The 25,810-nt window shown below is 43.3% G+C and overlaps 1 protein-coding gene across 1 annotated transcript in view; it reads right to left on the minus strand.

Moving 5' to 3' along the window:
• LOC117527468 (ras-related protein Rab-26-like) overlaps positions 1-25,810 on the minus strand; it is a 187,820-nt gene that overhangs the window by 9,595 nt on the left and 152,415 nt on the right. Inside the window, exons 6-7 of the mRNA XM_034189825.1 lie at positions 7,944-8,009; positions 2,257-2,313 (exon numbers count right to left, since the gene is read on the minus strand). Coding sequence (XP_034045716.1) covers positions 2,257-2,313; positions 7,944-8,009 — 123 coding nt within the window. The remainder of the gene's footprint in view (positions 1-2,256; positions 2,314-7,943; positions 8,010-25,810) is intronic.

Consider the following 25,810-nt stretch of genomic DNA (forward strand, 5'->3'; position numbering starts at 1 on the left):
AAGCAAATATTTCCATGAATTACTGTGAAAAGCAAATGTAATTTTTGTTCCCCAGGTACTGTAATTTCATGAAGAAATAAAAGAAAAATCCAAGAAATTCCATGAAATACAGAATTAGAAAACAAATGTGTACAGTAAAAAGTAGTGAAAAAAGCAACTCTACAAGCTCACAACCTAGCGCAAAGTGATGCGTTGTGAGCTTGTAGATCTGCTGTTCACTTATTTGGGTCTTGGGCTAGTGTCTACAGTAAGCTCTCTTTTGGGTCACTAGCTGAAAAGTTTGGGAACCAGTGGAATACAATGTGCTCACAGTATTGAGATTTTTCAGGGTTGCCAGAGAACCTCATGGAGGAAGAGCTTGTCACACAGCAACAAGAGACAACCCTTGGAAACATGGTCCGTGAAAACAATAGCCTCACACTAAAACAGATACAAACAAGGTCCTGGCTGATAATACCATCTTCAATGACCTCCACACGATCAGCATCTCGACAATACATTGCATTCTTCACAGAAATGTAATGACAATGAAGCGAGTCTACAGGGTTCCATTCCAACGCAACACAGACCGTGTGAAGGCCCTACGTCGAGAGTAAGTGCTTGTAAGTCCCATACATTCTTCACTGACACATGCACGCATTGTACCACTATACAGTAATCTACTGTAATAGTGTTCCTTTTCTACATTGTCTCACTGTAGCATACTGTGTCTCTGTGTCCATAGTGTAACTTGTATTCTCATACTGTCTGCTCAGCGCATCCAGGACTATGACACAGCCAATGAAATCTATGAATATATCTTCATAGATGAGGCTGGGTTCAACCTGATAAAGTAGAGGCACCGGGGAAGAAATGTGATTGGCCAGCGGGCCATAATTGAGGTCCCAGGCCTGCGTGGTGGAAACATCACTATGTGTGCGGCCATGAACCACCATGGCAACATACACAGACATGCCCACCTAGGGGCATACAACACAGCCCTTCTACTTGAAATTCTAAACGGCCTGTATGATATGCTTGTCCGACCTGATCATGACATAGATAACCCACAGCGGGTCAACTATGTGATAACTTGGGACAATGTAAGGTTCCACAAGGCTGCTCAGGTGCATGAGTGGTTTCAGGACCACCCACGGTTTTCTGTTCTATACCTTCCACCTTTATTCCCCCTTCCTCAATCATTCTTCTCCATTGCTTCAAGCCATGCAGGAGGCTTGTGGAGATGTGGGCTTTGAGGCCTGTCAGGACTTCATGCGGCACTCTAGGCGGTTCTTCCAGCGCTGTTTGGACCAGGAGGACATCGCCTGTGATGTTGATGAGGCCCTCTGGCCAGACAGAAACCGGAGGCATGATGCCCCATGATGCGTATGCTTGAATGGAGGTGGGGGGGTGGGGGGGGCATTTAAAAATAAAATGTTTTGTCTGAAAATTTGTGTGATGTTTTATGTTTGTCTATGAGAGAAGTGGGCATTGTCACTGATTCAGTGTGTTCCATTTCTATAATTGTGTTTTCAATTTTGCTCTTCAGTGCTCTGTACATTCCTGTACGGCCAGAAAAAAATCACTTTAAGTGACCTCTCCCGCGTTCCGTACATCCTCTTGAAGATAGCGAGAAATATTGTGACTCAGCAGACAACAACCACCCACACTCCCTGCAGTGAAGTAGTAAGGTGAAGTCTTGTATTTTCCCATGAGTGTTTAATTTTATATAATTTAATGGATATTTTCAAACAAATTTTGTTGTGTATACAAATATGTTGAATGTGTTTATGTAAGATGTGTCTGAGTGTTTAGCTTTTTAAGCACCTCAAATACTCAGTACTTGACTTCAGACCAGGTTTTTGCTGGTTGATGGTGTAATCATGTCCTACTGCAAAATGACACAAATGCACTAGTACTGCACCTGACCACACCTCTTTTTTAAACCACCCATGGGTGCACATGATGCTGCCGCTGCTGGGAATAAAAACCACAACTACATTGTATGGGATGTATGGATGCATGAATGGAAGATTGTTTGCAAACTTTCATTCTTTTATTGAGCATTTATGGGAGCCATGAATGAATTATTGTTACATCATCACCTGTTGGAATGGCAATTATGTAAGAAATAAAGCATGTTTGGTATGATGACTCCTATGAGATACTTCAAGTGTCATCACATGTATTTTAAATACACTATCAGAATAATGTGAAGTTGGTGCTAAAGTGGAAGGTGGTTGTAAGTTTTTGCTATTGAATCTGGACAAATCTCACCTTGGCAAGTCTCTCACCATCTTCTCTCTTCACCACCCTCTCATGAGTGGCATCAGCCTGGTGAGACAAACAGAACTGTAGAACATCCGCTTCATTTGATCACAGATGACACATAAACCTCTGCTGCTGAACAGGTGTGAATGCAGCGAGTCTGTCTGCTCGTGATGATTATCACCTTCACCAACGATGTTTATCTGTTTGTGTGCCGTTAATAGGATTAATCAAAAACATCATGAAGTCACTGGTTGAGAAGTAAGAACCCAGAAAAATTTGGATGAAGGTGTCAGTCCAGGTTGTTAATTCTAACTTTATATATACAGTAATGTGCAAATGTTTTTGGCATCCCAGAGTTATAATAAAAGCAACATTTGATGCCCCCCCCCCCTCCCCCAAACACAGTCGCAAATGATCATGCAATATTAAAATGATTGTAAAATGCAATTACTCATACTTCAAGTCACTTTATGCAAAATAGTTTTTGAGGTCCTGCGACTTACATACTGAGAAAAATAACACATAAATAGAACCCAATTTTCATATCAATTTATCATTAAAGTTAAATTTCATCATATGTTCATTCATTTATGAATGTTTATATGAATATTCATTTTGGTGTTCATAATTTTTAATGCTTTCATCATGGGTTAAATATGCCTAAAACATTTGCACAGTACTGTATATTAGGGGTGTCATGGTACACAGAAGTCACGGTTAGGTGCACACCTCTGTTTGGACATCACGGTTTGGTATGGGTTCAGACAAAGTGTTAATGTAAATGGGTTTTTTTTTTCCATTAAATGTCAATGAATTGGATTACATCACTTGTGTCATGGACCGGCCATAGTTTTTTCTCTTGTCGTATCCATGCCTCCCCTCTTTCAGCTTCTGTCTTTGATTTTCTGTTTATTATTTGGTCGTCTCTGTTTTTATTTAGCATTTATCTTAGGTGTATTATACTTTAGCCAGGTATCTAGTTCCATCTTAGTTTCTGGACTTTCTGCCCAGCCTTTGTTTTCCTCCATTGTATTATTAGTAGTTTTATCACCTGTTTGTTTTTCTTTTGTCATATCTTGAATTATCTGTTTGTGTAACTGTCGCATCCCATTTTAGTGTAGTGTGAACCTTTTATTTTGTTGTTTACGGCGATGTGGAGCTGCCAGCCATATAAATCCAGAAGATCATGAGTTCAAATCCCCACCTGACTGGAAAATCACTAAGGGCCCTTGGGCAAGGCCTTTAATCCTCTATTGCTCCCGGTGTGTAGTGAGCGCCTTGTATGGCAGCACCCTGACATCGGGGTGAATGTGAGGCATAATTGTAAAGCGCTTTGAGCGTCTGATACAGATGGAAAAGCGCTATATAAATGCAGTCCATTTACCATTTACCATTTAAATATAATTTGACTCAGTAACATGTAATAACGTGAAAGGTTTCATGTTATAACGTGATATTTATTACGTTATAATGTGATATCTATCACGTTATTTCGTGATGCACAACTGTCATGTTATTTCATGATATGGCATTTTCACGTTTTATCGTGAAATTATCATGTTATTTCGTGATAAGAAATTATCACGTTATTCCGAGATATGAATCTATCACGTTATTTCATAATATGAAATTATCACGTTATTTCAAATTATGAAATTATCATGTTATTTTGTGATAAACATTTATCACGTCATTTCATGATATTTTTACGTTATAACGTGAAAACATCAATATGGTTTTACTTTGATATACAGCCAATATACCTGTTCTGCTATTCTGCCACTAGAGGGCGGTATAATACCAGTAAAGGGCACTAATCTAAGGCTGTTTGCTTTTTTTTTACTCTGATTCAAGTGATAACAAATAGCAAAAGTATTGGCTCATGCTTTTTATCGATCCTTAAATCTACATCACAGACGAGCCATGTTCCTTGACTGAACCTGGGAAGTGTTGAAGTGCTGAATAGCCTACATATCATGAAATAACATGATAAATGCTTAACATGAAATAACGTGATAGTTGCATATCTCAGAATAACGTGATAATTTCTTATCTCAGAATAACGTGATAGTTGCATATCTCGGAATAACGTGATAGTTGCATATCATGAAATAACATGATAGTTTCTTATCTCGGAATAACGTGATTGTTGTGTGGCTGGGGGGGCCTGGCTGCCTTTTTGTTTCTGTCTTTTGTTTTTCCTTCCAGGTGGCTTGCATTTGGGACTGAGTGGCTGTGTAGCTGAGTTTATCAGGACCTCACCCTGATCACCTGAGGCTGATCACCTGCGGCTCGTCAGGACTCACAGCTGTGGTGCATCTACATGGATTGGAACATGGTGGCATTTAAGACTGGAGTACACAGTGTGTATTTGCCAGAGACTCGACCTTGTGACCAGACGGGTGAGATCGTCGTCTCGAGAGCCATCTCATCATCAGTGGATGCAGAGAACGTCCAGGTTTGATGCATGGTCTGTGAAAGAGGAGGGGGTGAGGTCTCACGCTCGTCAGCACACTTCCTGAGGTACGTTAGATTTTGTGACTAACATTTATACAGTCAGTAAATGTGGTGTCCCTCACACCTTATTATATTGAGCTGTATGTTGGTCATTTAAATCAGCTTCCACTGCAGTGGAGTTTTGTGAACAGGGTGTTCGATGCCTGCAGGGTGGGAAGCTGATTTGCAATTAAGCCAGGAAGTGTTTGCTGTTTGTACACCTTTGAGTGGTCTCTCTGTGTGTTGAGTGTGGACTCCCATAATGATTTCTTCTTTCACAGACTCGGTTTGTCGCGGCCACCTGGGGGGTGTCGGCGGGGTCCTTGGGTCCGAACCGGTTCTGGCTCCGGACCGTTAGCGCTGCTGGGAGCGCACCGCAATCCACCACGCCAGACCGCGCACTTTTATATTTTTCACATCACTGTTATGTTTATTAAACTCTGTTATCCTTTGTACCGTGCTCTGCTTATTTTATACTGGGTCCTTCAAACGCTGGTCGGTTCTCCGGGCTGCGTCCGACACATAACAGTGATAATTTCATATCACGAAATAATGTGATAATTTCTTGTTATAACGTGATAATTTCTCATTATAAAGTGAAAATACCGCATCATGAAATAACATGATAATTTCATATCATGAAATAACGTGATAAATATCACGTTATAACATGAAACTTTTCACGTAATTACATGATACTGAGCCAAATATATATTAGGGCTTGGCAGCTCAGAGCTTCCGTAGTTGTTGACCTCTTTTCAGTACTTATGTTTATTTCTTTGTTCTTTCATGTTAGGTCTTCTTTATTAGTACTTGGGTTTTGTTCATCTGTGGTTTTGGCTTTTTGTTTAGATCACTGTGGTGTTAGGTTCTTCATTAAGTTGTGCCCTCTTGACTTTGCTTTTGTCTTACTGCACTCTCTTGCCTGGTGTTCAGGGTTTGGTGTGGGTGTGTCCTGTCCCTTCTGTTTGCCACTCCCCCCTTCCAGACTGTTCCCCACACCTGTGTCTTGTTTTCTTAATTACTACACCTGTTCTGTTTAAGTACTCTGTGTTTGCCTGCTCACTACTTGCTCGTTGAATTAATTTCATGTTCCGGCCTTCTTTCACAGTCCTGTTTTTTGTCTTGTTCTGCTGCGTGCTTGTTTTTTTTTTTTTTACTCTGCCTTGTTTTGATCTTGATTTTTGTCTCTGCCTCTGATACACCACCACGCCGTATGTTTTTGACCTCCGCCTGTTTATTGAACCACGCCTCAGCCTCTCGACTGTCTGCTACCTCCACCTCGCTGCCCCTGTGTATCGAACCTCTGCTGGCTTTTCGTATTAAACCTTTTTACTGCATCCGCTTGCGTGAGTTTGCATTTGTGTCCTGCTCTGGTTGTGCCACGCCTCCGTTCAGCCTGACAGCTTGTCATTTTTATTGGGATGACTTTATGGTGCAAAATGTTAAGTGGTTCTGTTTTTGTTTTTATGCTGTACAATGTGTTGAGCCAGACCACCTTCAGTATTTTATACATTTTAAGTTTGTTTGATTTTTGCACAAATGACGGCATCTGATAAAACCTCACTCTATACAGATTTGAAATCATTGTACACAGTGCCGCTATTTGGAAGCCATCTCATCTGTGAAATGTTAGTTATTTACATAAAACTTTTGTGCTTTGGCATAATCTTTGGAGTATTGAGTAATTTTCTTCCAGATGAATCTGTGGGGATAATTGACAAACACATGAAAGGAAAATTATATATCTCACATATAAAAGTCAGAGGTATGTGGGTGTGTGTGTGTGCCTGGCGCAAACCCCCCAAGTGCCACACTGTCCACACATGGGTCACTCTCCACGCACGTCCTTTCCACATGCACTCCCCTCACACATTGACTCGAGCAGTGATTTTCTCCCATCCAGTTTCTTGCTCTGCAGCAGCTGCAATAGTGTTGCACTAATTTTTTTTTTTCTTTTTGTTAATGTTTGCCATCATGAGTGCCAGTATTGGGACTCCATTAACGCTGCCTTTTGTGCACACACTTAATTTAGAGTGAACCTACTCTGACTTTATTAAACTAACTCAAATCAGCTATTGTTGTTGTTGTTCTGAAACAGGCCCCTGTTAAACATCTAAAGTACCTTGGGATCATTTCTTTTGTAATTTTCTTTGACAAAGAAAAGTGCAATGGTACTCGAGGTAAATAAATGTTATACACACACAAATCAGACATATTTGACAGCAAACTGATGTTGGAAAGCATCTGTGGTGTTTTGGACTATATATAGGCATGCAAAAAAATTGCTTTGCTCCGCTCCCGGCTAAATTTTCAACTTTGCTTGGCGACATCAGAGGTCTGATACGTTACTTTGATGAAGTGGCTATTAACATATACAATGAGATGGTAAGCATTAAGATGTTACATATTAAACCACAGTATTACGTCCGCCAAGGTCATAATAAAATAATCAGCATTTATTTATTTGTCGGTTTGTCTGCCTGTTAGCAGGATTATGTCAAAATTACTGCACAGATTTTGACGAAATTTCCACTACAGATAGATATTAGGCCATGGAAGACTCCATTAAATTTTGGAGGTGATCCAGAATCCGGATCTGGAGCACTTCCAAAATTTAATGGATGTCAAAATTACTTCACGGATTCTAACCAAATCTGCACCACAAACAGATATTAGTCCATGGAAGACTCCACATAATTTTAGAGGTGATCTGGATCCAGATTCTGGATCAAGATCTCAATTTGTACGCTTGCTTCACTTTGTAGGATTTTGGCGATTACGCCAAAACTACTTCACGGATACGACACCACAATGTAAAACCAAGATCAGGAAGATTTTGTTTCAGCTTGTGAATTAAATATCAGATTGCAAAATCTTGATCAGTCAGATCTCTCTGGATCAGTCTGCAATTACTGCATTGTGTTGTGGAATCCGGATGCAGGTAAAGTCTGGGTGACGATGTGACTTATATCATCTGTTATTTTGAGTCCCTTGGCGGACGTCAGAAATCTCTGATTGCTCTTGTTGTGTGATGTTGTGATCACAATTTTTCATTGATGCCATGTGCCCCCCTGGAACCCACTGAAATACCTCCTGAGGAACACATACAAAGATGGGAATCAGTCAGCACACTAGCTGCTTCCAGACTTTCTGCAATGACAACAACAGATAAAATATTTCCCACAATGCCCTACCTTGTTTCCAAGCAGCATCAGCACCACATCCTGCTGGGCGTACTCATGGATCTCAGTCAGCCATGCCTGATTAAAAACACATGACAAAATAATAGAGTTGGTGAATGTGAACGCAAAATAAACTGTCACACAAAAGAAACACAAAGAACTCTTTAAAAAGGCTTCATGAAAAGAACTGATGACACAACAGGGTCATTTCTTTTTTTATGTAGAGCACCTCCACTTGTATTTTACAGACAATGAAATCTTCCTTCCCTATTTAATTCACAGCACAGGAGTGTGGGAGAAATGTGTGGGAGTTTCATTCATATGGAAATGTTTTGATGGAAATGTGATCTTAGTTGTGCGGTAAACAAATCTCTGAGAACCACATCTGTTTGGAGCGCCAAATCATTCAGCTGACAAAAGTGATTCTGTCAACAAACCACAAAGTAAAACGCTTGGTGGAAATGTGTAGCAGTGACAGAATAATTCTGAAACTTGCAAATAAATCCTTTTCTGAAATGATCCAATCTGAAAATGCATTTAATGGAGACAGGAAACAAAGGATTAATGCAATCATACCACTTCAGTAAAACGGATTGGATTGATCTGTAAATTACATTTGTCATCCATGGCTGATTTGTGCCGCATTAAATTCCAAATATAACTGGTGAAAAACAGTGGTGATGCATCAATTTAATGACAGATACAGTTGTGCTCAAAGGTGTACATACCCTGGCAGAATTTTTGCTTTTTTGGCCATTTTGAATAGAATATGAATGACAACACAAAAACTTTTTTTTCTCTCATGGTTAGTGGTTGGGTGAAGCCATTTATTGTCAAACAACTGTGTTTCCTCTTTTTAAATCAAAATGACAAAAGAACTACCCAAATGACCCTGATCCAAAGTTTACATACCCCTGTTCTTAATACTGTGTATTGCCCCCTTTAACATCAATGACAGCTTGGAGTCTTCTGTGGTAGTTGTGAACGAGGCTCTCTGATGGTAAAGCTGCCACTGAATATGTTTTGGACTTTATTTACGTCAATTACAAAGAAATACAAATAATATGGCACTCTATGGTAAATCTGCGTGGAGTAGACAGTTCTCAAAAACTGAGTGACTGTGCAAGAAGGAGAAGAGTGAGGAAAGCCACCAAGACACCCAGACAACCCAGAAGAAGTTATTGACTTATGTGGCTGTGATTGGAGAAATTGTGCACAGTGCAAGCTTTGCATTTTGTATCACCAGTTATCCATCTTCATGATGAAGTGGTATAGAAGAGGATTTTCTTAAAAAGAAGACCTGAAAGTTTAGCTACAAATTGCCAGAAGATACATCTGAGATGCAAGCCTGGATTTGATCTATTTTGGTGAAAGAAAATCCTTCTCTGCTGTACTCCACTATGAAGCTAAGAGTAGTGATGCAACAACAGTTCCACATCATATCGCCTACAGAGTTAGAAGGTGATCAGGTAATAATTTGTATATTACAGTGGTAAGATCCATTCAGCTCCGAACCTGACTTGTGCAATGATGCATTAATGCGCATGAGACCACGGAGAGGTGCAGCTGCCCATGGTATATACAGATATGATGGAGACAATAGTTCACATTATTTATGTCACCCATGGGAAGGAATGATATCTGTACTGTAAGGTCTATTGTGGATATAACAGCCTGTTCAGATTTGCAGCGGTGTGCGCACAGTGCTTTTAGTTTAAAAGCCACTGTTCACATTAACTGTACATGATGAACATGCCAAATACATATCAACAGTTCCTTTGCGCTCCATTCTGTGACAGCATCTGTGACATTTTTACTGAATGACAATAAAAATGAGTCTAAGCCTATCATCATCATCATCATCATCCTGTCAGCCTTCATGCTCAAAAGGGTCTGCAGTCGAGTCTCAGCAGGTACTGCATCCTGTGTGCAACAGTGCATGTCTCATTTATGCAACAATGATATTATAATTGGTGGTTTCAGTTTATTTGAAAAGGCACAAAATGATCATCCTTGAAAGATAATCCCATATCTAATTAAAAACACAAACAAACAAGGCTTGCAACAAGAGATACAACTGTTTTTTGTTTTTGTTTTTTTTTTGTTCTAATCTGTGCCTAATGTTTTTACACACATTCACATACAAAATAATTAGAAACAGAAATTAGATTGGCAAAGCGGAGTAAATGTGCAGCTGTAATGAAGGGGAATGTTTGTGTGTTTTCAGAACCTCCACCTCTCATTCAATATGTTGCAGCGGTCTCAGCTGAAAAGGAGCGCCGTCTTGCACAGCCTCCTCACAAACGACCGGTTCTCCTGCAAATTCTCACAATAACAGAGTTACAAATCTCACAAAAAGGCTGAGAGTATTACCTCCTATGAAGTATGATATCTCGGCAACGAGGTGGAGATGACGTCTGGTCTTTATGGAGTGAGATGATGTTGAGTAGATGGGTGACAGCTGTCAAGAGGTAATGAGTGACAGCTGTCACCCCCGGCTGTGTCCATGGCGGCAGCGCCCTCTCGTGCCTGAAGCCCGCACTTCAGGCAGGGCGCCCTCTGGTGGTGGGCCAGCAGTACCTCCTCTTCTGGCGGCCCACACAACAGGACCCCCCCCCCTCAACCAGGTTTGTCGGGGGTGTCGGCGGTAGAAGTCGGCCAGGAGGGCCGGATCCAGGATGAAGCTCCTCTTCACCCAGGAGCGTTCTTCGGGTCCATACCCCTCCCAGTCCACCAAGTACTGGAACCCCCGACCCATCCGACGGATGTCCAGGAGCCGGCGCACCGTCCAAGCCGGCTCCCCGTCGATGATCCGAGCAGGAGGCGGCGCCGGTCCGGGAGCACAGAGGGGTGAGGTGTGGTGAGGTTCCCTCTGGTGGTGCTTCCTTCGCCATTGCAGGTGCGGGCACTAGATGGCACCCTCCTCCCTTTACTCACACACAAGACACAACCAGTAACTCTGGTGGTGTCTGGAAACCATCGGGAGGAGATTGAGTTTTTTGTGACTCCTTCTACCTCCCGCGTGATTTTGGGCATCCCATGGATGTTGAAGCACAATCCCCGGATTGATTGGCCGTCTGGGGTGGTGGTTCAGTGGAGCGAAACTTGCCATCGGGGGTGTTTAGGATCCTCGGTTCCTCCCGGTTCACAGGCTAAGGAGGAGGTCAAAGTCCCTCCCAATCTGACGGCAGTGCTGGTTGAGTACCACGATCTTGCTGACGTCTTCAGCAAGGATCTGGCACTCACCCTTCCCCCGCACCGTCCGTACGATTGTGCCATTGATTTGGTTCCAGGCGCTGAGTTCCCGTCCAGCAGGCTGTACAACCTCTCACGACCTGAGCGCGAATCAATGGAGACCTACATCCGGGACTCATTAGCTGCCGGGCTGATCCGGAACTCCACCTCCCCGATGGGGGCAGGTTTCTTTTTTGTGGGCAAGAAAGATGGCGGACTTCGTCCATGTATTGATTACAGGGGGCTGAATGAGATTACGGTTCGCAACCGATACCCGTTGCCATTGTTAGATTCCGTGTTCACCCCCCTGCATGGAGCCAAAATCTTTACTAAGCTGGATCTTAGGAACGCGTATCACCTGGTTCGGATCCGGAAGGGAGACGAATGGAAGACGGCATTTAACACCCCGTTAGGTCACTTTGAGTACCTGGTCATGCCGTTCGGCCTCACCAACGCCCCCGCGACGTTCCAAGCCTTGGTTAACGACGTCTTGCGGGACTTCCTGCACCGATTCGTCTTCGTATATCTGGACGATATTCTCATCTTTTCTCCGGATCCTGAGACCCATGTCCAGCATGTACGTCAGGTCCTGCAGTGGTTGTTAGAGAACCAACTGTTTGTGAAGGGCGAGAAGTGCGAGTTTCACCGCGCGTCTTTGTCCTTCCTGGGGTTTATAATCTCCTCCAACTCCGTCGCCCCTGATCCGGCCAAGGTTGCGGCGGTGAGAGATTGGCCTCTACCAACAAGCCGTAGGAAGCTGCAACAGTTCCTCGGCTTTGCTAATTTCTATAGGAGGTTCATTAAGGGCTACAGTCAGGTAGTTAGCCCCCTGACAGCCCTGACCTCTCCAAAAGTCCCTTTCACCTGGTCGGATCGGTGCGAAGCCGCGTTCAAGGAGTTGAAACGACGGTTCTCTACTGCGCCAGTTTTGGTGCAGCCCGACCCTAGCCGCCAGTTCATGGTTGAAGTGGACGCCTCTGACTCAGGGATAGGAGCCGTGCTGTCCCAGAGCGGAGAGACCGATACGGTTCTTCACCCGTGTGCCTACTTTTCCCGCAGGTTGACCCCGACTGAACGGAACTATGACGTCGGCAATCGAGAACTCCTTGAGGTGAAAGAGGCTCTTGAGGAGTGGAGACAGCTGTTGGAGGGAGCGTCTGTGCCATTCACGGTTTTCACTGACCATCGGAACCTGGGGTATATCAGGACCGCCAAGCGGCTGAGCCCCAGGCAAGCCCGCTGGTCACTGTTCTTCGGGCGTTTCGACTTCCGGATCACCTATCGCCCCGGGACCAAGAACCAGAGATCGGATGCCTTGTCCCGGGTACACGAAGACGAAGTCAAAACAGAGCTGTCGGATCCACCGGAGCCCATCATTCCGGAGTCCACTATTGTGGCCACCCTCACCTGGGACGTGGAGAGCCCGGACCCTGGAACCGGTCCGAAGAACCGTCAGTACGTCCCACCAGAGGCCAGAGCTGCAGTCCTGGACTTCTGTCACGGTTCCAAGCTCTCCTGTCATCCAGGGGTGCGAAGGACCGTGGCAGTTGTCTGGCAGCGCTTCTGGTGGGCGTCTATGGAGGCCGACGTCCGGGAATATATCCAGGCCTGCACCACCTGTGCCAGGGGCAAGGCTGTACATATGAAGGCCGAAGTGGAGAAGGGTTCCATGTGAACAGCAGTTAAACATGGGTCAGTCGGTCCTAAGAGATGGGCGAACGCCGTTCGGAAGGTCGCCGCGGTGCGCACGGAAGCCCAGGGCGCTGGCCCGGGTGGAGCCGCCGCGGGTGCAGATCTTGGTGGTAGTAGCAAATATTCAAACGAGAACTTTGAAGGCCGAGATATCCTGTTGGGAAAGTGTAGTGACACGGACCCACAACAGGGGGTGCAAATGAACGGTCAATAGATGAGCCAAAAAGTAACAATTTAATGTTGTGAATGTGCACAATGAACATACAGACAATCACAGAATATCATAACAGTCAATACACAGAGGTGACGTGTGGGCAGGCTCGAGGATAGAAGACGTCTGTCCTGAGAAGAGCCGGAACCACACGATTTCCGCTGCCCCAGAACCTGGTGAATACTGGAGCCGCCAAGTCCCGAATTCCCAGGTGATCACCGTCCCCGACTGTCGGATCTGGTACTGCTGGCGAAGAACAAAGACAGTCAAGTGTGGGTGTGTGTACACCCAGTAACAACAACGGTGGGAATGCCACCTCCACCTCTCATTCAATATGTTGCAGCGGTCTCAGCTGAAAAGGAGCGCCGTCTTGCACAGCCTCCTCACAAACGACCGGTTCTCCTGCAAATTCTCACAATAACAGAGTTACAAATCTCACAAAAAGGCTGAGAGTATTACTTCCTATGAAGTATGATATCTCGGCAACGAGGTGGAGATGACGTCTGGTCTTTATGGAGTGAGATGATGTTGAGTAGATGGGTGACAGCTGTCAAGAGGTAATGAGCGACAGCTGTCACCCCCGGCTGTGTCCATGGCGGCAGCGCCCTCTCGTGCCTGAAGCCCGCACTTCAGGCAGGGCGCCCTCTGGTGGTGGGCCAGCAGTACCTCCTCTTCTGGCGGCCCACACAACAGATCTTATGTGTAAATATAAGTCATTTTTTGGTCCAAAGATCTGACTGCATTTATTTCAATGCAGGTCTACTTTAAGAAGCCCTCTTATTCTGCACTCTTTACCTGTATTAACTGCACCTGTTTGGACTTCTTACCTGTATAAAAGACACCTGTTCACACACTCAATCAATCACACTCCAACCTATCCACCACAGCCAAGACCAAAGAGCTGTTGAAGGACACCATGGACAAAACTGTAGACCTGCACAAGGCTGGGGTGGACTACAGGACAACAGGCAAGCAGCTTGGTAGAAGACAACAACTGTTATGATTGTTTATTAGAAAGTAGAAGAAACACAAGATGACTGTCAATCTCCCTCGGTCTGGGATTCCATGCAAGATCTCACTTTGTGGGCTAAGGATGATTCTGAGAAAGCTCAGAACTACACAGGAGGACCTGGTCAATGACCTGAAGAGAGCTGGAACCATAGTCACAAAGATTACATTAGTAACACATGATGCTGTCATGGTTTAAAATCCTGCAGGGCAGCAAGGTCCCCCTGCTCAAGCCAGCACATGTCCAGGCCCATTTGAAGTTCACCAGTGACCATCTGGATGATCCAGAGGAGGCATGGGAGAAGGTCATGTGGTCATAATAGAGCTTTTTGGAATCAACTCCACTTACCATGTTTAGAGGATGAGAACAACCCCAAGAAAACCATCCCAACCGTGAAGCATGGGGTGGAAACATCATACTCTGGGGTGCTCTTCTGCAAAGGAGACAGGACAACTGCACCGTATTGAAGGGAGGTTGGATGGGGTCATGTATTGCGAGATTTTGGCAAACAACCTCCTTCCCTCAGTAAGAGCATTGAAGATGGATCTTGGCTGGGTCTTCCAGCATGACAATGACCCCAAACACACAGCCAGGGCAACTAAGGAGGGGCTCCGTAAGAAGCATTTCAATGTCCTGGAGTGGCCTGGCCAGTCTCCAGACCTGAACTCAATAGAAAATCTTTGGAGGGAGCTGAAACGCAAAACTTGAAAGATTTGGAGATCTGTATGGAGGAATAGACCAAAATCCCTGCTGCAGTGTGTGAAAACTTGGTCAAGAACTACAGGAAATATCTGACCTCTGTAATGGCAGACAAATGTTTCTGTACCAATTGTTAAGCTCTGTTTTTCTAGGGGATCAAATGCTTATTTTATGCAACAAAATGCAAATTAATTATTTAAAAATCATACAATGTGAATTGCTGGATTTTTTTTTTTATTCTGTCTCTCACAGTTACAGACCTCTCCATTCTTTGTAGGTGGGAAAATCTGCAAAACTGACAGGGGTCAAATACTTAATTTCCCCACTGTATGTATACATGTATGTTGTGTTCTGTATTGTAAACCTTTTTTGGTAGAATGACCTAAGCAGTGGGTCACCTCTTTGAGTCTCGTCTGCTTGAGGTTTCTTCCTCAATATCATCAGAGGGAGTTTTTTCTTACCACTGTCGCCCGTGTGCTTGCTCTAGGGGTTGGTAAGGTTAGATCTTAATTGTGTGAAGTGCCTTGAGGCAGCTTTGTTGTGATTTGGCACGATATAAACTAAATAAATTTAATTCATCCCCTGACTTGTCTCCACAAAACTGACCTGTAAAAGTGATGATTTAATCCTTATATTTAGAATAAATTGCCACCGTCACAATTTTTTAGGATGTATTGCAGGCCTTAAATGCAGGAATGGATGTATATTAGGTAATGAAATGAAGCTGACCACATACAACATGAAATATTTTGGATTCATATTGTCTGCAATGAAAGATAAGTCAAAGTAAATATAAGTATCACTGCATTTTAAAAAAAAATTGCATTTAAATTTGCATTCAACTTTTTCTGATTTTGGGTTTCTGTAATGTCACAATAAAATACCATCTCTCAGAGACTCTACGCATTAATAATGATGAACCACAGTCTTTAATTATCTCTCTTTTTTAAATAATGCATCACTTTGTTGGAAATTTCACCAAACAAACCACTGCAGAAGGACCAAAGCACCTTATCCTGCCAGCGGATAAAGGCAGATGCACAGTGGTCCTGAACACATCGGACTACGAGGCCAAGATCAACAACTTGCTCAGTGACTCCAATACATACAAGCGTCTGAAGAGAGACCCCACAAGCAGCTATAAGAAGAAAATCATTAACTACCTCCAAAACCTGGAGAAAGAGGGACTCATCAACAGGCATGTATACTACAGACTGTACCCTGGGGACGCCACCCCATACATCTATGGACTGCCCAAAATCCACAAACAGGATGTGCCACTCAGGCCTATTATATGTAGCACAGATTCATCACGTACAATTTGGCCAAGCACCTCAAGTGGATTTTGGCTCCTCTAGTGGGTAACTCAGACCACCATGTGGAGAACACAGAAGATTTTATGAACAAGATCAAGGACCTGCATCTGGAGGCAGATGAAACTATGGTGTCATTTGATGTGACATCGTTGTTCACCTGCATCCCCACCGCTGAGGCCATCTCAGCTGTGAGGCAGAGACTGCTGGAGGATGTGTCTCTACTTGAAAGGACCAAATTCACACCAGACCACATCTGCCAACTCTTGGCGTTTTGTCTTAACACCATGTATTTCCTGTTTAGGGGGAATTACTACAGGCAGATCTATGGTTGTGCGATGGGGTCTCCAGTATCCCCCATTGTGGCCAATCTGTACATGGAGCGAGTGGAGAAGAAAGCCTTGATGTCTTTCACGGGCATCCCTCCCAGTCACTGGTTCAGATATGTTGATGACACATGGGTTAAACTCAAGCAACAGGAGGTTGAGGACTTTACAGAACACATCAACTCGGTGGACTCCAATATCAAGTTCACACATGAGGATGCCAGAAACAACCATTTAGCCTTCTTGGACTGTGATGTTACGATTGGAGAGAACAGGCAGCTCCAGACAGGGGTTTACAGAAAACCCACTCACACTGACCAATATCTGCTCTTTGGCTCAAACCACCCCCTTGAACACAAGCTCGGGGTGATAAGGATTCTTCAACACAAAGCCCTACAGGTGCCCACAACTGCAGAGGGAAGGGCTAAAGAACAACAACTTGTACGGAAAGCCCTCATGGTATGTGGGTACCCATGATGGTCCCTGGACAAAGTGCAGAAGTCCCAGAGAACAAAGAGACCAGATAGACAGGAGACAGAGACAAGAAGAAGAGGAGTGTCTCTCCCTTATTTAGCAGGAGTAGGGGAAAAACTACAGAGGATCTTCAGACAGCACAAAATCCCAGTTTTCTTTAAACCTGTTAACACCTTGAGACAGAAATTAGTTCACCCTAAGGACAGGATCCCTAGTTACAAACAGAGCAATGTAGTGTATTCTATCAGATGTCAGGAAAACTGTAACGGACACTACATAGGTGAGACTAAGCAACCTTTACACAAAAGACTATACCAGCACCGCAGAGAGGGCGCCAGTGGACGTCAGTCTGCAGTTCATCTCCATCTTAAAGACACTAACTACACATTTGAGGACAAGGAAGTTAAAATCTTAGCCAGAGAGAAGAAATGGTTTGAGAGAGGGGTGTAGGAGGCATTCTATGAGAAACAGTTGAAACCCAGCCTTAACCGGGTAGAGGGTCTGAGACATGTTTTGTCCCGTGTTTACAATGGGGTACTCAGATCAAAGTAGTTTCAGTATTTGTTCATGGTAATGAGTCATTCACGCCATCAGGAGAGGCATCAGTCCCATCGTTAGGACGGACAGTAGTAGAGAAGCTTGAATCTTCGACTGGACTGGGTTGCTTGATGTGAGGACGTCCTCGCGTCAAGCAACCCAGTCCAGTCGAAGATTCAAGCTTCTCTACTATGGAAACCACCTGGACAACTGAGAGCCTACACAGAAATGTTAAGAGGGACAGCTACCCTGTCATTAGGAGGGTGCTAACTAGAGCACAATAGGTGCTAATTAAAGCAGTTGTTTAGTCACTAGCCAACAGCAGTCTGCCTCTCGGAGGAGGCGTCTGGTTAGGTTTAAAACTCCAGCTTTTGTGGCTTCTGTTTGTTCTTCTCGACAAGGATCAGACAGAAGTCAGACTACCACAGCAAGAATTTTAGCTGAGGAAGCTTCTACGATTTGAAGCGAAACATCCTCGCATCAAGCAACCCAGTCCAGTCGAAGACTCAAGCTTCTCTACTACCAAACCAACCACTTATTTCAGATAATGCCAGCTGTCGCCACCACTGAAGTGCGTAAAAGTGCCCATTTATCTTTTCACTGCAGCAAAGCGATGGTGCTTGCAATAATTGCACCTACTGAAGAATAGATCAATGCAGAAATTTGATCTTGATATTAAAGTGGGAGGGAGTATTGACTGGCCAGTGTGCAGAGGGGAAAGACGAACGTCTGAGCACAAATAGGGATTATCACCAATAACACATGAGAACAGCCCTCTGGAAAAAATGACAGTGTCTTAGTGGTTAGCACTGTTGCCTCACAGGAAGAAGGTCATGGGATTGATTCCCACCTGTGGCCTTTCTGTGTGGTGTTTGCATGTTCTCCTCATGTTTGCATGGGTTCTCCCCGGGTCCCACATCCAAAGACATGCAGGTTAGAGACTTGAAATTGTCTGTAGGTGTGCATGCGGGTGTGAATGTTTGTTTGTATATTTGGCCCTGCAACAGACTGGCGTCCTGTCCAAGGTGTACCCTACCTCATGCCCCATGACTGCTGGGATTGGCTCCAGCTACAGCTGCAGCAATACAAAAAAGATTAATATTTTAAATAGTTTTGTCCTCTGTCCTGTTAAAAAAAAAAAAAAAAAATGATAGAAGCGAAAATGTTCCAGAGGCTGTGAGGAGGTTTGCTAACAAGGGCCTAAAAGGTCAGAAATTACAAAATACATGAATATATAAAAAACAAAAAACAAAACGTGAAGGCTTTTTTTTTTTCAGTTTGAATATATCTTTGACCCAGATCTGTTTTTGGGAATGTTTTCTGTTTTTTTTTTTTCAATCAAAATGTCTTTTTTTTTAAAATTGAGATCTTTTTATTCAGATCTTTTTTTTTCAGTTTCAGTTCTTCTGTCCCTGAGTTTATACATTTTTTTCTAGCATTTTTGTGGAGTTTTAAGATTGCACTTCAAATAATAACGGACCAGGCACATGAAAATCAGAACCAATGCTGTACACTCATCTCTTCCAAAGCAGAGGAATTAAAAATGCTACTGTTAGACGTGCAATACACCTTATGGTGCAACCTGGGCACATTGTCAGTGATGAACCCGGGATCATTGGGTGTTTCGGGTCTTATCACCTGACACCCTTCTCAGGGCAACCCAGCCAGGGGTGATCAGGACCCAACCTGTGTCCAGGTAGCTAAATTCTTCACTCATCCCCCCTCTTAATCCAGAGCCAACAGGAAGTTTTTTCAGCTGCTACCAAGATGTATAGTCTCTAAGACCCCCATCACACTTAGTACAAATGAGCATGAGCCAAGCTGAATCAGGCAGAATGTAAACAAACAAACAAACAAACAAACAAAAAAAACAGGATTCGTGCCACATCTGGGGAGGAATAAGTATTGCGGAGGACAGCCCAGACTGCGCTCCGACCCTTCCCAACTGATTCTTGCACATGAGCCTCCAAATGCAGTACAAATGGTGGTGGAACACACTAGGATCACCCAGACAGGTGTCAAAATGCAGTGAGAATATGACAAATGCACTTACATTGTCGTACGACTGAGGTCCGATTGAGGGTGAAGGAAAGATTTCTCAGGATGTCCTAGAAAGCAGCCTAATCAACCAAATCAAATACTTTGCGATTGTATTCAATGAGTAGTCCAGAGCACTAGGATTGGGTTTAAAGATAGGCTGTTTGAGTCACCAAGCAAGTCTTCTATTCCCATGTGTTGGGATGACACTAATCTCGGAGACCGAAACAAAGACATTTTGCAGTGCCAGGCAGAACAGCTCCAGTACCGTAAATGCCTGCAAGCTTTCCCTGCCCTCAGCCATTTCACTCTCTTTGCGATCTCACATTTGGTGGTTCACAGTTAATGAGCGGTATCGCCTGCATTGTGAGGGAGTGTCAGCTATGACATTTTGGCCATGTGGTACATTTGTGTGGGCATGATCCTGCATGCAGATACCTCAGTGTGGAGGACAGCAGTGGCGGGAGAAGGCCAAGCGCTTGTCCAAGTTTCACCTGCCTGCGGCAGATAGATGGTTACTTTCAAAAGGTGGGGATGGATCTGTTGTCCACCTGGGTGGTTACCATCCAGGATCCAAGACAGCTCTGTTGTGTGGTGAATATGCTGATGCATGGCACCACCACGTGCTCCCAGACGTGACTTGTCAACAAATGCATTTTATTTACAAAAAGAAGCTGTGCAAAATGTTGTACCTTCAATAACACCTCAGTAATAAACAAAATTCAGAACTCCTCAGGGCACCTTGGAGTATCTTTCCATGTGATCCAGCTGCGCTGCACTTTTGTCTAAGGAGGTTCATTCTGATTGACAGTGCTGCACCTGCCAGGCTTTGATCACAGTGCAAATGGAGTGGAGGTGCTTGGTGCCAGGAGAAAGTAGGACTTCTCTCTTGGGAGGTGGTTTAAGTTCTGAGATGTAGCTGAGCTAAACGTACTGACACTGTGTCACTGTCTGATACATTACAAAGCACGTCACACACTTACAGCGTGTGTAACAACATATTAAAACCAAGGCTTTGAACCAGTTCATGGAGCAAAAACAAAAACCAGAATCTTTATATTTTTTTATGTTCTGGGCGGAACAGAACTGTTTATTTCAAATAATGGTAACCAGTTAATACCATTATTTTTCTTCGTTCTTGAAAAGATTTCCATTTGCAATGACCCAGTGAGGACGTAGGGTCATACAGGACGTAATTCAGGTCTGGCATATACAGTGTTTTCATTGGGTAAGAAATGTTATAAAATATGTTGTTTTTTGTTCTAACCAGTTTGGGACAATTTTGGGGTGGAACCCAAAACCGGAAACATTAAAATATCATTTCTGTTCGGAAGGAACCAGTTGGGAAAGAATTCTGGTTCAAAGCCCTGATTAAAATAGCAGAGGGCTCAAAATGCTGCAGGGTTCTCCAGGGTGGCATGGCTTTTCCCCTGGCTGTTCCCCTAGTTGTTCTCTTGGCATTGCAAACCATCTTTGCTTCTAATTAGGAGTCAAGTATCATCCACACAGACTGGGAAAAAGAACTTGTGTCCTTCTTTGGAAAGGAATGGGGGTTTGCTTGGATTGTAGCAGATGCAAGGGTCTGCTGTCAGTGGTGGGAACAGTTCAGTTAATCTGCGAACAGCTACACAAGTGTAAGCCATGGATATAGAGTTTTGATATCCATTCATGTTCGTTGTTGTCCTGTACAAATCCTGTGCTGTATTGAAAGTTGAATTAACAATTTAAATACATTAGTTAAAAAGTGAAAAGTGCCTTGTTTTCTGGCAGAATGAGTGCTCTGCACTTTTGTTGATTCTTGTGCATAGTAACAGAGTGAACGCTCTCACTGCTCTGTTCATCTTTGCTTCGTCTGGTCAGACAGCTAGTTTTGTTCTGTTGTGAAACACAGACATAGGAGGCAGTCAGAGATAAATTCCCGGTGCTGTTAATGTTTCTATTACGCTTCTGCCTTGGAGCTCGTTTGTCTGTAAGTAATTAAATACATTTGTTTCCAGGGAATGTCATGTTATAAACGTTGTTGTGGTGACATTTGCTCTGTTAGCAGTAGCTTTGTTAAGGTGCCTTGACACTTGGCACGCATTTTGGCTCCTCACCCCCACACACTTCGTCGTGAAAATTCCACCCACTGTGTTCCCAGCTGGATGCCACACTTTGTGCTGTTGGATTCTGCGTATATAAAATAATGATTTTGTAGTAGATTAATCATTTCCTCTCAGAATTTGGCTGATGAAAACACCTCTAATCACTTCCGGAATCACAGAGGACCATTTCACCAGCACCTTTTTTTTTTTCTCTCTCTCTCTCTCTCTCCTGCACTTCATGAGGTGGAGAACGCATTTGGAACAGTCTAAATGGTAATTATTTATGTTGTAATAGCTTGATAAAACAGTTGCATGTTCATTCCTTCTTATGAGTAGCTGTAAAAGTATGTTTACAATTATTATTATTATTATTATTATTATTATTATTATTATTATTATCGATCAGATGTGCTGTGATACGGTGCGCTGACGCAATCACTTATACTCACTAGGGATGGGTATTGATAAGATTTTATTGATATCGATCAGATTTCTTATCGATTCCCTTATCAGTACCTCCTGTGAATTTTCTGTGTACTAAAGGTAGGCTTTAAAGGTTTTCTATGCCAACAACATTTTATTAAGTCTTAAAGTAAATAAATATGATATTGGTCACTGGATCCTTGATCGCTGGACTTAAATAAACTCTATATGGTGGATCCTTGATCTCTGGACATAAATGGGTGATTCTTTAACTACGGGCACTATTGGCCTTGTAAATGTAATTTCCACCACACCATTGCCTTACAATATAAAGCGCCTTGGGGCAACTGTTTGTTGTGATTTGGCGCTATATACATGTGCTCTGATGTCACTGTTTATCTCCATAGAAACTACCCAAACAATCTTTCATACAAACTGTTTAAAGGGACATTACAGTGTTGTGGTGGAAATTACGGCAATAGTGTGGGACAACTACATTTTGTTTAATAAAATCACAACAGTTGTATGACATTGAATGCCCCAATTATGTTTTGATTATTTTACTGATATTTTATTCAGAGACATTTTAAAACATTAGAAAAAATGTTTCTTTACCATTCATTTTTATCATTGAAGATCAAAAGTCTGGGTGTGGGACAAGCACAAAACGGCAATATTTGCATATAATGATGCAGAAAAAAGGTGAAAAAGTCATCATAGACTACTAGAACAAATTTCTTAACACACTTTCATTGTAAAGATAACTATAAAAGTGTGAAATTTCCCCTTTTTTTCTGTTATTCATACAATATGATCAAAGGACATAATAAGTGCCCGTAGTCTAAGAATCACCCAAATAGAAATAAACAATCTGCGCTGCATGTCAGGATGTATTTCATAAAACACGGACAACGTCTCATTTTGGGAGAAAAAAAGTTTGGGTTTGTTGTCTGTATTCCAGTATTTGAAAGAGGTGTCATTTGATTTAAAATGGCGATTCGCTTTGAAGTTATTAATTCTGACCGGACTCTAACTTGACTCGGCAGAGAGCAATGCAGTGTTTGGAGCTGTGTCAACAGAATGAAGGATTATTCTCGTTTCTTGCATGCAGCAAGACAAGAGTCCCAGTTATTGACTTTAATCTGTTCAAAAGTGACTCACGATTGACATATTTTAATGGCCTTGAGAAAGGTTAGAAAGCAGACTTGCCGCTTCTGAAAAGCTGCGAAGCAGAGAACCAATGAAGCAGCAGGTCGGAGCACTGCTTCGTTGGTTCAAGCTTCAAGCAGAGCCACGCTGCAGAAGTGGTTGATTACAGAGCTGCTGCAGGGTCTGCAGTCAATGTAGAAAAATTAGAGTTTTCCCAATAAACACCCTCAAAAACAACGGTTGCTCTGAAGGACCGATAAGAGAATCGTTAAGCAAATAGGTCATTGATGTCGGTGGATCGGTCCATTTCTTAAGGATTCTTGAAAAGAACCGGTTCTCGATACCCATCCCTAGTACTCACACACAATGTTTTTAATTATTTGTACACTGTTCATGTGAAGTTCACATAATTAATGCATGACAGACATTTTGAAAATTTCTAAATTTTCTTTGTGCATTTGCACGAAGCCGCGCACAGTTTACAACAGTTTGCACTGAGTTTACTCTGCTGCATGGGAGATTGCACACCAGAATTTGGTGCTTGTCTACTCATTCCATCGGAGCCTCAAATCCAACAGAGATTGACGCATTAGGTGACTTTTGCCACCCGACAAATTATTTCAATCCTTCATACTGTGACTACACCTTTAGTCAAACGTTTTCACTGGCAGTTAGCTTTTTAGCTAACTTTGAAAAACATTTATTGACCAGTTGGCTTCCACTAAATAATTTTTTATTATATTTTTGTCATGTGGCAGAGGGTGCTGTGACATCTATTTTCCAGCAGAGGGCTCTGCAGTGCCCCCAGCACCCTCACTTCCTACGGCTTGCATGATTGTGGACATTTGTCTACTATTTAAACTGCACCCTAAACTATACACAATTCCCCCAATTTTCCCCCCAATGCTGGAAGGCTACATCTGCTGCCACTGCTCGACCCACGTGTCCTTTTTTCTTGTTTGTTTTTTTTTTTTTTAAACCCAGATATGGTCACTCTAGCTCTGTGTGCTTCTTCAGTTGGTCTAATCTGCAGGGTTTTTTTTTTTTGAGATGGACAATATTTTCTCTCAAAGAAAGCCCAAAGAAGTATCTCCGGTGTTTTAAAGTGCAGGCTACAAGCGACAGCCTTGTAAGCTCTGTTTTCTGAGTTGTGACAGTGAAGTAAAAAGATTTTATGTCTATGAATGAGGAGCCATGAACTGGCAGCAAACATGAGCGTGAGACACGTCTGTATGACTGATGCACTTTGAAAAGCTGTAGTCAGGGTGCATATGTATCTAGGTGAGAAAATGACACAAGCACAGAGAAACTATCCTCACATATAGCCTTCTTTTGTGCTATATACACAGAGAACTAGATAAATACACCTGAGAAAATACCTTAAATGGTAAATAAATGGACTGCATTTATACAGCGCTTTGTCATCTGCATCAGATGCTCAAAGTGCTTTACAGTAATGCCTCACATTCACTCCGATGTGAGGGTGCTGCCATACAAGGCGCTCAGTACACACCGGGAGCAACTAGGGGATTAAGGACCTTGCCCAAGGGCCCTTAGTGATTTTCCGGTCAGGCTGTGATTTGAACCAAGGATCCTGGAGTCTCAAGCCCAACGCTTAACCACTAGACCATCACCTCCCCCACCTTACATGCATTTTATGTTTGGGGGGGAAGATGGGTCTCATGGGGGGGCTCATTCATTTGTGTCATTTGTGTTTGAATGATACCTTTTTTCCACAATATACAGTGAAGGTCTAATAAATTTTCATTCTGAAAATTTATGATTACATAAAACTCATATTAACAACCTAAACACCAAACTGCTGCTCTCTAATCCTGTTAGCTACCATCCCAAACCACATGAACTATTTTCCCCACTAGATATGAGAATGCACATATTTATAGACACTAAAAATGGTCCTTATTGTTTTTTTTTTATTTTCTAGGAAGGTCAAGCCCTAAGAGCGGTTTGCAAGACTACTGTATTCACACACACACACACACACACACACACACACACACACACACACACACACACACACACACACACACACACACACACACACACATGCGCGCGCATGTGTGTGTGTAAATGGACTGCATTTATATAGCACTTGTCCATCTGCATCAGACGCTCAAAGTGCTTTACAAGTATGCCTCACATTCACCCCGATGTCAGGGTGCTGCCATACAAGGCGCTCACTACACATCGGGAGCAATAGGGGATTAAAAACCTTGCCCAAGGGCCCTTAGTGATTTTCCGGTCAGGCGGGGATTTGAACCGAGGATCTTCTGGTCTCAAGCTCAGCATCTTAACCACTAGACCAGGGGTGGGCAGCAAGGGCCGAGACATTGCAGGTTTTCCTTGCAACCAATCACCTCAGCAGGTGGTTTGCTGATGAGCTTCTCCCCTGAACATAAAGACCCGATCGTCAATGAAATCACCTGCTGAGACACCTGATCATTAATGAAATCACCTGCTGAGGTGATTGGTAGTAAGGAAAACCTGCAGTGTCCCGGCCCTTCATGGCACATGATTGCCCGCCCCTGCACTAGACCATCACCTCCCCCACCTCTCCCTGTGTGTGTGTGTGTGTGTGTGTGTGTGTGTGTGTGTGTGTGTGTGTGTGTGTGTGTGTGTGTATGCCTGGATGAAAGGCTCAGGAACCGCTTAGTCAATTTCATTCATATA

Source organism: Thalassophryne amazonica, chromosome 16, assembly GCF_902500255.1.
Source record: "Thalassophryne amazonica chromosome 16, fThaAma1.1, whole genome shotgun sequence".
In the NCBI taxonomy this organism is placed as follows: domain Eukaryota; kingdom Metazoa; phylum Chordata; class Actinopteri; order Batrachoidiformes; family Batrachoididae; genus Thalassophryne; species Thalassophryne amazonica.